This window comes from Phyllobates terribilis, unplaced genomic scaffold (assembly GCF_046119375.1).
Source record: "Phyllobates terribilis strain yellow unplaced genomic scaffold, ASM4611937v1 Scaffold_5__5_contigs__length_657084704, whole genome shotgun sequence".
Taxonomy (NCBI): Eukaryota; Metazoa; Chordata; class Amphibia; order Anura; family Dendrobatidae; genus Phyllobates; species Phyllobates terribilis.
In genome coordinates, this window is record NW_027362765.1 from 618326057 (window position 1) to 618338773 (window position 12717).

Below are 12717 nucleotides of genomic sequence, written 5' to 3' on the forward strand. Positions count from 1 at the left end.
GCCATGCACAAGTGGTCCAAGCATGTTTTTTTTTTTTTTGGGTGTCTAACAACCATGAAACATGCGAGTGGAGACTCGAACATGTCACTCGAGCACCCGCGATACATGGTGCATACCCGAGTACTCAAGTAGCGAGCACTTGCACTCAAGACTAATGACAACTTGATGACCTAATGTTATCAAATTCTGTGTCGTACCTCTAAGTTCAAAATGTTCACTATACCCCTTGATAAAATCCTTGAGGGGTCTAGTTTTTAAAATGGGGTCACTTGTGGGGGGTTTCCACTATTTAGGCACATCAGGGGCTCTCCAAACGCGACATGGCTTCCACTCTTAATTCCAGACAATTTTGTGTTCCTTCCTTTCTGAACCATGCCGTGCGCCAAAACAGTCTATTTTCCCCACATATGGGGTATCGGTGCACTCAGGAGAAATTGCACAACACTTTCTGGGGTCAATTTTCACCTCTTACCTTTGTGAAAATGAAAAATTTGGGGCTAAAAGATCATTTTTGTGGAAAAAGTTAGCTTTTTTTATTTTCACGGCTCCATGTTCTAAACTACTGTGAAGCACCTTGGGGTTCAGGGTGCTCACCACACATCTAGATAAGTTCCCTGAGGGGTCTAGTTTCCAAAATTGTGTCACTTGTGGGAAGTTTCCACTGTTTAGGCACATCAGGGGCTCTCCAAACACGACATGGCGTCTGCTAATTATTCAAGCAAATTTTACATTCAAAAACTCAAATGGCGCTCCTTTCTTTCTGAATCCTGCCGTGCGCCCAAACAGTGGTTTTCCCCCACATAATGGGTATCGGCGTGCTGAGGAGAAAATTGCACAACAAATTTTGGGCTTTATTTTTTCTGTTACACTTGCGAAAATAAAAATTGTGGTCTAAAGTAAAATTTTTGTGAAAAAAAAATAAAAATGTTCATTTTTTTCTTCCACATTCCAAAAATTTGTGTGAAGCACCTGAAGGGTTAATAAACTTCTTGAATGTGGTTTTGAGCACGTTGAGGGGTGCAGTTTTTAGAACGGTGTCCCTTTTGAGTATTTTCTGTCATAAAGGCCCTTCAAAGTCACTTCAAATGTGATGTGGTCCCTAAAAAAATGGTTCTGTAAATTTTGTTGGAAAAAAGAGAAATCACTGGTCAACTTTTAACCCTTATAACTTCCTAACAAAAAAAAAAATTGGTTCTAAAATTGTGCTGATGTAAAAGTCGACACGTGGGAAATGTAAAAGTAGACACGTGGGAAATGTAAAAGTAGACACGTGGGAAATGTAAAAGTCGACACGTGGGAAATGTAAAAGTCGACACGTGGGAAATGTAAAAGTAGACATGTGGGAAATGTAAAAGTAGAAACGTGGGAAATGTAAAAGTAGAAACGTGGGAAATGTTATTTATTAACTATATTGTGCTACATATCGCTCTGATTTAAGGGCATGAAAATTCAAAGTTTGAAAATGTCTTTTTTTTTTACAAATAAATGCAAGTCATACTGAAGAAATTTTACCACAATCATGAAGTACAATATGTCATGAAAAAACATTCTCAGAATCAGGGGGATCCGTTGAAGCGTTCCAGAGTTATTACCTCATAAAGTGACAGTGGTCAGAATTGTAAAAACTGGCCTGGTCATTAATGAGCCGACCACCCTCTGGGGGTTAAAGAATCTGTCACCAAATTTTTGCTATGTAATCTGAGAGCAGCATGACTTAGAATTTGGAAAATTAGAAATTTTGAAACTCAGAATTTACTGTCATGGAGCCAGATAGCTAGGTCACAAAAAAATAGTTAAGCATTTAAGACGTTAACATAATTTTTCCAACATTTCTTTATTTTGCTTGGCTGTTAGAAGGCTTAAAAGTTAAGCAGCAATTTTTTATAGACATTTACAAAATCTATTTTTGAAGTGACTGAGGGGCATTTATATTGGAAACCCTCAAAAAGTCATGGTGTCCCCTTCCTGACCAGGCAACATTTTTCAATTCTGACCGATGTGTGGCAATAATTCTGGAATGCGACATCATATCTCAGTAATTATGACACATATTAGTGGTAAATTTAGGTCAATATGCTTTGTGTTTATGAAAAGATTGGAAATTTGACAAGTTAAAAAAAAAGTCAAACTTTTCATTTTTATGCCTTTAAAAAAAGATGGTCATACCACTAAAAATAAATAAACTAATATTTGCCACATGTCTACTTTACATAAGCAACTTTTTTTTAAAACAATTTTTTTGTTACGTTACAATTGTTAAAAGTTTATCAGCAATTTTTCATTTTTCCAACAAAATAAAAAATGTTGGTTTTGTAAATTAAGTGACTTTGAGGTGCCTATGTGACAGAAAATACCCAAAAGTAACACCTTTTAAAAACTGCACCCCTCAAAGTCTTCAAAGCCACATTCAAGAAGTTTATTAACTCTTTAGGTGCTTCGCCGGAATTAAAGCAATATGGAAGAAAGAATAAATACAATTTTACATTTTTCCCACAAAAATGTTGCTGTGGTCCCAAATGTTTCATTTAAATCGAGAAAAAGGAAAGAATGTACCCCAAAATTTGTTGCAATTTCTCCCAAGTACACAGATACTCCATATGTGGAGGAAAACTACTATTTGGGCGCACGGCAGGGCTTGGAAGGGATAGAGCACCATTTGACTACAAAATTGCCTTCAATAGATAGTTAACTCCATGTCGTGTTTGCAGAGCCCCTATGTGCCTAAACAGTGGAATCCCCCTGACAAGTGACCCAAGTTTGGAAATTACACACCTCAATGAATATTTCTAGAGGTTTGGTGAGCACCTTGAACCCAGAAGTGCTTCACAGAATTTTATAAAGCTAACCCGTGAAAATGAAAGATCACATTTTTCCATCAAATATGTTGGTTTTGCCCCAAACTTTTCATTTTCACAAGAGAAGCAGGAGTAATTGGGCAACAAAATTTGTTGTGCAATTTCTCCCGAGTACGTCGATAACCCATATTTAGGGAAAAACTACAGGCAGTGCTCGGAAGTAAAGGAGACATATTTGAATTTTGGTGTGCCATTTTGACTGGAATTTATTGGAGAAACCCCCCACAAGTGACCCCATTTTGGAAACTACACCACTTGAGAAATTCATCTAGGGGTGAAATGAGCATTTTTAACCCTCAGGTGACTCACAGAATTGTATAATATTGGACTGAGTAAATTGAAGAAATTGATTAACAAATTGGATAAATTTTTCGAGTTTGCCAATACCCCATATGTGGTTGAAAGCTAGTTTTAAGGCAGAGTGCAAGGCTCAGAAGGGAAGGAGCACCATAGGAGTGCAGATTTGCTGGAATGGTTTGAGGGTGCCATGTTTCATTGGCAGTGTCCCTTACATTGCCAGTTAAACAGACACCACCAATAAATTTCCACACATTACAAACTACACCCCTCAATAAATTCATGCAAGGGTGCAGTTAACATGTGGACATCACATGTGTCTCACAGCATTTTATACCATTGGGTGGTGAAGAAACAATTATCACATTTTTAACACTATAATGTTGTTTTAGCCTTAAATTTTACATTTTTATAAGAATTAATAGGAAAAATTGCACAACTACCTGTGAGGTCCATTTTTCCCCCAGAGCACCAATACCCAACATGTAGCAGGAACTACATTTCAGGCACAGTGGAAAGCTCAGAAGGGAAAGAGCACCATATTGTAGTACAGATTTTACTGTTATGATTTACGGGTGCCATGACCCACTGGAAGAGCCCCTGAGGTGCCAGAACAGCAGAACCTTACCAATAGTGACCCACATTTTACAAACTACACTTCAGTGAATTCACCCTACACCACGGGTGTGTCACAGAATTTTATACCATTGAGCAGTGAAGAAAAATAATTTAATTTTCCATTTTCACACAGGAAAATGGGTAAAAATGGTACCAAAATTTGCCACACAATTTCTTCTGAATGTGGCAATACAGCACTGCTTAGCCATACAGCGAGACTCAGGATGGAAGGAGCATTATTTGTCTCTCTGTGAACAAGTTATAGTAGAATGTGTCACAGAATAATACCTGATGAAGACACCCGAGCAGTCTCAAAAGATTGCTATTTGTTACCATCTTTTCAGTTAGCAATTAAAAGGCATCAACCACTGAGGACTCTTAAATTTGAATATTTTTCTATCTACTGTCTAACACAGTAAAAAGATATTTTTTATCCTGTATTCATACCACAAAAATGTTGTTTTACGAGGGAAAATGGGTAGAAATGGTACCAAAGTTTATCACACAATTTCTGCTGACCAAGCAATACCTCATATGTGGCTATACAGTACTGCTTACCCACATGGTGAGACTCGGGGGGAGGAAGCGCTAGGACTCTTTGAGAATAAATTATTGTAGAATAGTTTGTGGACTCCACATACAGAGCCCAACGTACCAGAAGGGCAGAACCTCCCCCTCGAGTAACCCTATTTTGGAAATTACACCCAATTGGGAATTTATTTACAGGTGTAGTGACAATTTTAATGGATGATGCAGAGTTAAAAATGCAAACCTGCCATTGTAGTGCCCATACATTATGCCCAACCTGTGCTTCCGGAAACATGTACCCCGTAATTTAAGCGGGCCCTCAACGCTACAGAAGTGCCAAATTTGTGGACGCTAAACGTGGTTTAGGCACATTGTGCAGCTTAGACGGAGGGGGGCATTTGGATCTGGGAGTGCAGAATTTGCTGGATTTCTTTTGCGGTGAGCAATTTCACTTTTCCAGAGCCTTTGTGCAACCAGTAAGGTGGAAACCCTCTATATTTCCACTGACAGGTGACGGACCTGAGTGGGGACTTGTTTTTTTGTGAATTAAATCAAAGCTTTTATTGGGAACATTTTACATAACATTTGGGATCACATCTATACTGTGCTCTACGTTGAGCACTTACATTGGGGTTTCCATCTAAATCTCCGAATGATGTGATTCAGATGAAACCCCTGAGGGATCCATTCTCCTCTATGATGATGCAACAGAGTTCCTCTGTACTCGGTCTGGTCTCTCATCATAGAGAGCAGGATAAATGTGAGCTGAGCCTTACTTAAATCTTTAGGAGGCAAAGTGAACAAATCAACAGAATTGGTTTTATTTTTAACGCCTTCACTGTGGGTCAGCATGATTACAGAGACACCAGGTTTATTACTTTTTTTGTGTTTGGCCACTTTTGCGCCCTAAACCCCCCCCCTTTTATTAAAAAAAACACAACAGTTTTTGCATCCCCATATTTTGAGAACTATAATGTTTGTATATTTCTGCTGACAGTCATGTGAGGACTATAGCTTTTTTTTTTTTTTATTTCTCCACTGATGAAGCTGTATGGCGTCTTTTTTTTGAGGGAGAAGATGACGACGTTACCAGCTATTTAAATACGTCTTTTTTATTGCATTTTGTTCCACTTTTTTCAATGGTATGATGAAAAAGCATAGTTTGCCATTTTATGGTGTTCACTGAAGGGGTTAAATAGTGAGTTTTATAGTTCGGGTCGTTTTGGATGTGGTAATACAAAATGAGCACTTTTTCGTTTCTCTTTACAGACATATACATATTTATTGAATTATTTTTAATTTTTTGTTCTTATTTAAAAATATTTTTTAAATTTTTTAGTTTTTTTACTTTACTTCATTCCTTTATGGGATTTTACCTTTTATTACTCTGATCACTGGGATAATGCATTACACCTGTCAGTGTTACACAAACAAAAGACTTTTAGGCCATCCTTCTTGCATGGTCTAACAGGCCACTGTAGCTGGCAGACGGAGGTCATTATTTGACCTCAGATTGCCATGACTGCCATCAGGAGCCCGTGTTTGTGTCGCAGGGGTGCTGATTGGGTGGGAGAGGGCTTCTAAAAGCTGCGATAGCGAGAACGAGACAGACAGAGTAAAGAAACTTTCTACAGTCATGGTTATGCTGGCTTTATGGCCTCTTACTTGTTCAGAATCTGTGAAGGCAAGCTTCAGCAAATCTTCCACAAGCCCCATTTCTTGACATGTTTCATACATATGTTTCAGCAGCTCTTCAACATTCAATCGGCTGGAGTGGAGCTTTTGCAGATTCCAGGCCTCAAAAATGTGCCTACAAATTGTGATAGGTCATTAAATATACAGCCAGTGGATACCATAAACCTATCGCTGTGCCCCAATTCATCATGATTCTTTAATTGTCTAAAGACAACTAGAAATTAACATGTGACAAAGGCAACAAAACTTACCTGTTTTCTAAAAATACAGTCATGTGACGTTTGACCTCTGCACTGTTGAATATTGGAGGCTTCATAGCTAGAATATAGCGTAGGGCCAGTCTGTGGTCTCCATGGCACATTAAGGTCTCTATAATCAGATTGTGCTGCCATGGCATTACCTTACTTGTGGCAGGATGGAGCAGACAGTCCACTGAATTCTAGAAGTGGAAAAAAGATCTGTTATTCTTTCTTAAAGGGAACCTATCACCTCCAAAAAACATATTTCTCTGCAAAATGAGTGGTAATAATGGCCCTCTGCAGACTGACTGGCTGCTCTGCAGAGCGTCAACTGCAGGGACAGTGATTCCAGTCACGCTCACTGTATGGACTAGCAGCTCCCTGCACCATCCTATGGAAGAGAGCAAAGAAAAAGGAAAAAAATCTACAATAAAACTTAACCCTTTCAGGGCATGGTGATTTTTTTATTTTTGCAGTCATTTTTTTTACCTTTCGCCATCAAAAAATGTATGAGGGCTTATTTTTTACAGGACAAATTTTAATTTTGAATAGTGCCAATCATTTTACCACACAATATACTGAATAATGGTAAAACAAGCTTCAAGTGGGTTCAAATGGAGGAAAAAAAATGCATCCCAATCCTCCATTATTGGATTTTATTTTTTTTGAGGGTGTTCATTTGGCGGTTGACGGCAGTCCGATTACAGTGATACCAAACATGCAGCAATTTCTCTATATTTAACTAGAGACTTTGAGAACATGTTTCATGTGTAACTGGACACAATGGTTGCAGTGAGGAATAAATATGTTTTTTTTCTCATTTTGGCTCTGTTGCGATGATATTAGCAATGTATTTTGCACCTAACAAGTTAACAATTGTTAAGTGCAAGGGGGTGTTCTTGTTTCCACAGGGGGTTGTGCACTTTTCCTCCAATCATAAGCAGGCAGCAACAAAGCATATAAAGAACACCCCCCACCATAGCTTAGAGCAGGTTTCTCAGTGTGCGATGTACCTCTTCTAGCCTAACCTCCTGCATGAGTGGCAGTGTGCAGGGAGGGGCAGTACAGCGGAGTTTAAAGGGAATCTGCCACCCCCTGGGAGATAGCAGACCTCTAATATGGCCATACAGGGGATAGAAAACGTGCTTTTATAAAAACACATATCTCTGCAATCAGACCTCTACTATGGGCCATACAGGTAGTATAGAGTTACTTTTCTATAACCTGCATGCCCATAGTAGAGGTCTGATATCACCGGGGGGGTGACAGATTCCCTTCAGACCTCTACTATGGGCCATACAGGTAGTATAGAGTTACTTTTCTATAACCTGCATGCCCATAGTAGAGGTCTGATATCACCGGGGGGGTGACAGATTCCCATCAGACCTCTACTATGGGCCATACAGGTAGTATGGAGTTACTTTTCTATAACCTGCATGCCCATAGTAGAGGTCTGATATCACCGGTGGGGGTGACAGATTCCCATCAGACCTCTACTATGGGCCATACAGGTAGTATAGAGTTACTTTTCTATACCCTGCATGCCCATAGTAGAGGTCTGATATCACCGGGGGGGTGACAGATTCCCATCAGACCTCTACTATGGGCCATACAGGTAGTATAGAGTTACTTTTCTATAACCTGCATGCCCATAGTAGAGGTCTGATATCACCGGGGGGGTGACAGGTTCCCATCAGACCTCTACTATGGGCCATACAGGTAGGTATAGAGTTACATTTCTATCACCTGTATGCCCATAGTAGAGGTCTGATATCACCAGGGGGGGTGGGTGTGTGACAGGTTCCCATCAGACCTCTACTATGGGCCATACAGGTAGTATAGAGTTACTTTTCTATAACCTGCATGCCCATAGTAGAGGTCTGATATCACCGGGGGGGTGACAGATTCCCATCAGACCTCTACTATGGGCCATACAGGTAGGTATAGAGTTACATTTCTATCACCTGTATGCCCATAGTAGAGGTCTGATATCACCAGGGGGGGTGGGTGTGTGACAGGTTCCCATCAGACCTCTACTATGGGCCATACAGGTAGTATAGAGTTACTTTTCTATAACCTGCATGCCCATAGTAGAGGTCTGATATCACCGGGGGGGGTGACAGATTCCCATCAGACCTCTACTATGGGCCATACAGGTAGTATGGAGTTACTTTTCTATAACCTGCATGCCCATAGTAGAGGTCTGATATCACCGGGGGGGTGACAGATTCCCATCAGACCTCTACTATGGGCCATACAGGTAGTATAGAGTTACTTTTCTATACCCTGCATGCCCATAGTAGAGGTCTGATATCACCGGGGGGGGGGTTGCCGGATTTCCCATCAGACCTCTACTATGGGCCATACAGGTAGTATAGAGTTACTTTTCTATAACCTGCATGCCCATAGTAGAGGTCTGATATCACCGGGGGGGTGACCGTTTCCCATCAGACCTCTACTATGGGCCATACAGGTAGGTATAGAGTTACATTTCTATCACCTGTATGCCCATAGTAGAGGTCTGATATCACCGGGGGGGGTGACAGGTTCCCATCAGACCTCTACTATGGGCCATACAGGTAGTATAGAGTTACTTTTCTATCACCTGCATGCCCATAGTAGAGGTCTGATATCACCGGGGGGGGTGACAGATTCCCATCAGACCTCTACTATGGGCCATACAGGTAGTATAGAGTTACTTTTCTATAACCTGCATGCCCATAGTAGAGGTCTGATATCACCGGGGGGGGTGACAGATTCCCATCAGACCTCTACTATGGGCCATACAGGTAGTATAGAGTTACTTTTCTATCACCTGCATGCCCATAGTAGAGGTCTGATATCACCGGGGGGGGTGACCGGTTCCCTTTAAATGTGTCCCATAAACCCTTCTGTCAGCTCTTTTCTAATCACTGATCGCACTGCAGACATAAACGGGATTACATCCTACTCACTGACAAACCTGCTCTACGCTATGGTGGGGCGTGTTTGCTATGTTGCTGCCGGCTTATGGATTGGTCAGCATCATACAGGTGTAAGAACCATACGTCACCAGTGACATCTCTGTGATAACTCATTAGGGGTAAAATTTAAGAAAAAAAAAAAAAGAGGAAAAAAAACACAAAACAAACATTTTATACTGCTGTGCAACCATTATTATATCCAGTTGAACATGGAAAATTTGGTGACCGGTCCTCTAAGTGGTCTTAGAAAGCAAAACATTATTTTGTGTTGCCATTTTCCTAGACTCTTGAGTGCTATCCTGACATTTTTATTGAAACCAATTTTGTGTACATATAATGCACGGTTTGCTTATTAATTACTTTTTTCCAGGTTGGTGAGGTGACCCAAAAAAATGAAATTCTAGCTTTTTTTTTTTATGGAGTTCACTAATGGGTTAATTCGTTACGTATTTTAATGGACTGTACTTTTATGAATGCAGCAACAACAAATGTTTTTGTTCCTTTATTTTTAAACTGAGGAAAAGGGGGCGATTTTAATTTATTCAACTTTTAAAAACTTTTTATTCACATTTTTGTGAAACCGGTGATCGTTTATAGCACATACAGTAATGCAGTATATACAGTGGGGAAAAAGTATTTAGTCACCAATTGTGCAAGTTCTCCCACTTAATAAGATGAGAGGCCTGTAACTGACATCATAGGTCGACCTCAACTATGAGAGACAACATGACAAAACAAATCCTGAAAATCACATTGTCTGATTTGGAAAGATTTTTTTTTTCACATTTTGGTGGAAAATAAGTATTTGGTCAATTACAAACAAGCAAGATTTCTGGCTCTCACAGACCTGTAACTTCTTCTTTAAGAGGCTCCTCTGTCCTCCACTCATTACCTGTAGTACTGGCTCCTGTTTGAACTTGCTATCATTATAAAAGACACCTGTCCATAACCTCAAACAGTCACACTCCAAACTTCACTACGGTGAAGACGAAAGAGCTGGCGAAGGACACCAGAAACAAAATTGTAGCCCTGCACTAGGCTGGGAAGACTGAATCTGCAATAGGCAAGCAGCTTGGTGTGAAGAAATCAACTGTGGGAGCAATAATCAGAAAATGGAACACATACAAAGACCACGGATATTCTCCCTCCATCTGGGGCTCCACACAAGATCTCACCCCGTGGGGTTAAAATGATCTCCAGAATGGTGAGCAAAAATCCCAGAACCACACGGGGGGACCTAGTGAATGACCTGCAGATAGCTGGGACCAACTTTACAGGCTACCATCAGTAACACACTACGCCACCAGGGACTCAGATCCTGAAGTGCCAGACGTGTCCCCCTGCATAAGCCATTACATGTCCGGGCCCGTCTGAAGTTTGCTAGAGAGCATTTGGATGATCCAGAAGAGTATTGGGAGAATGTCATATGGTCATCTGAAACCAAAGTAGAACTGTTTGGTAGAAGCACAACTCAGCGTGTTTGGAGGAGAAAGAATGTGGAGTTGCATCCAAAGAACACCATACCTACTGTGAAGCATGGGGGTTGCAACGTCATGCTTTGGGGCTGTTTCTCTGCCAAGGGACCAGGGCGACTGATCCGTGTACAAGAAAGAATGAATGGGGCCAAGTATCATGAGATTTTGAGTGAAAACCTCCTTCCATCAGCAAGGGCATTGAAGATGAAACGTGGCTGGGTCTTTCAGCATGACCATGATACTAAGCACACCGCCAGGGCAAAGAAGAAGTTTCTTCGTAAGAAGCATTTTTAAAGGTCCTGGAGTGGCCTAGCCAGTCTCCAGATCTAAACTCTATAGAAAATCTTTGGAGGGAGTTGAAAGTCCGTGTTGCCCAGCGACAGCCCCAAAACATCACTGCTCTAGAGGAGATCTGCATGGAGGAAAGGGCCAACATACCAGCAACAGTGTGTGCCAACCTTGTGAAGACTTACAGAAAACGTTTGACCTCTGTCATTGCCAACAAAGGATATATAACAAAGTATTGAGATGAACTTTTGTTATTGACCAAATATTTATTTTCCACCAAAATTTAAAAAAAAAATCTTTCCAAATCAGACAATGTGATTTTCAGGATTTGTTTTCTCATTTTGTCTCTCATAGTTGAGGTCTACCTATGATGACAATTACAGGCCTCTCGCATCTTTTTAAGTGGGAGAACTTGCACAATTGGTGGCTGACTAAATACTTTTTTTCCCCACTGTAGTTGAGATCGTGGTATTAAGAGGACAATGACAGAATCTTCAGCATACCACCGGCTGTCATAGTAACTAATCGGTCCCCACCAGATTGGCAGCAGTGTTTAAATTGGTAACCATCGCAACGGAAACTTCTCTCCGGCAGCGGCTGTTAGAGACTGATGTCAGCTATGTCTTACAGCCAGCATTAGCCAAGTGTGGAAGACGCTCAGCTCCTAAGTCCCCTCCACACATGCGGACCCCTTCCTAGGATGTGAATTCATGTCCTAATTCTGGAAAATTAACTTTTTTTCATCCCTTTCTCCAGTAAGCTTTCCAGACATGATTCCATAGCCACTTACCTGCAGATTACCACTATATATGCAGATAAATAGCATATTTTTTTGGAGGTGACAGGTTACCTTAAAGATGTGCAGAAGCCGGCAGCTCAGAGAAATGAGTAATAAAATCCTTAAAAGCAGTTGTCTGGGACTTTGCTAGTGACGGATTATCGTTACGATAGGTCATCAATATCTGAATGCTGGGGGTGTGACATTTAACTCCCCCCCCACCAATCAGATGCTTTAAGTGTCAGCTGTGGAGCTGCACAGCGCCATCAACTATAAAGTGGCCACAACCTGGTACTACACATTTGCCGCCTGTACAGTACACGGAAGACTACTGTGCAGTTGTCGGACTGTGTAATTCCGCTTCACAACTGAGTACGTCTGGCTGCCACTGGCAACTGGAAGAGCTGATAAGTGGGGGTGTGGAGAGTCTCACCCCCAATGATTGGAAACTGGTGACCTATCCTAAAGATTGTGAATCAATATTAAAGTCCCAAACCCTTTAACATACATAATATCAATTATAGACTATATATACATAGACACACACTGTATATTCAATTGCCGCAGCGCCTTGAGCAATGACGATGCTGTAGTTCCCAGCGGGTGACAGGTTGATGTGGACACAAGACAAGAATCGCAGACGTCTGCTCTGACAAAATAGTAAAGGCTGCAGTCAATACGCTGCGGATTTGCTGCGGCAGTCATGTGAAACAACAATGTCACCTGCCAGGAATAGCAGCGCCTATCTCGCTTGACTGCCAACCGTTGCGGAAGACTAATATACATTACTTTTCATTTCTAGGGGGAATGGAGTTAAGGGTTTGTCGGTAGTGGACAACCCCTGTAAATGAAGTGTGTATCTGAAGTAAAATGGTATGGATTGTGTGGAAGGACAAAACTCTAAATTCTCCGTTTTCTATTAGAGCCAGATCAGCTACATATCAGCATTTCTGAAGGGGTTTCTTCTTTATAAAGCAAAGT

The 12717-nt window shown here is 41.0% G+C and overlaps 1 protein-coding gene across 1 annotated transcript in view; it reads right to left on the reverse strand.

Moving 5' to 3' along the window:
* Nucleotides 1–12717, reverse strand: part of LOC141273765 (protein ELYS-like) — a 113549-nt gene that overhangs the window by 48479 nt on the left and 52353 nt on the right. The window contains exons 21-22 of the mRNA XM_073686103.1: nucleotides 6245–6432; nucleotides 5964–6108 (exon numbers count right to left, since the gene is read on the reverse strand). Of these exons, the coding sequence (XP_073542204.1) occupies nucleotides 5964–6108; nucleotides 6245–6432 (333 nt within the window). The remainder of the gene's footprint in view (nucleotides 1–5963; nucleotides 6109–6244; nucleotides 6433–12717) is intronic.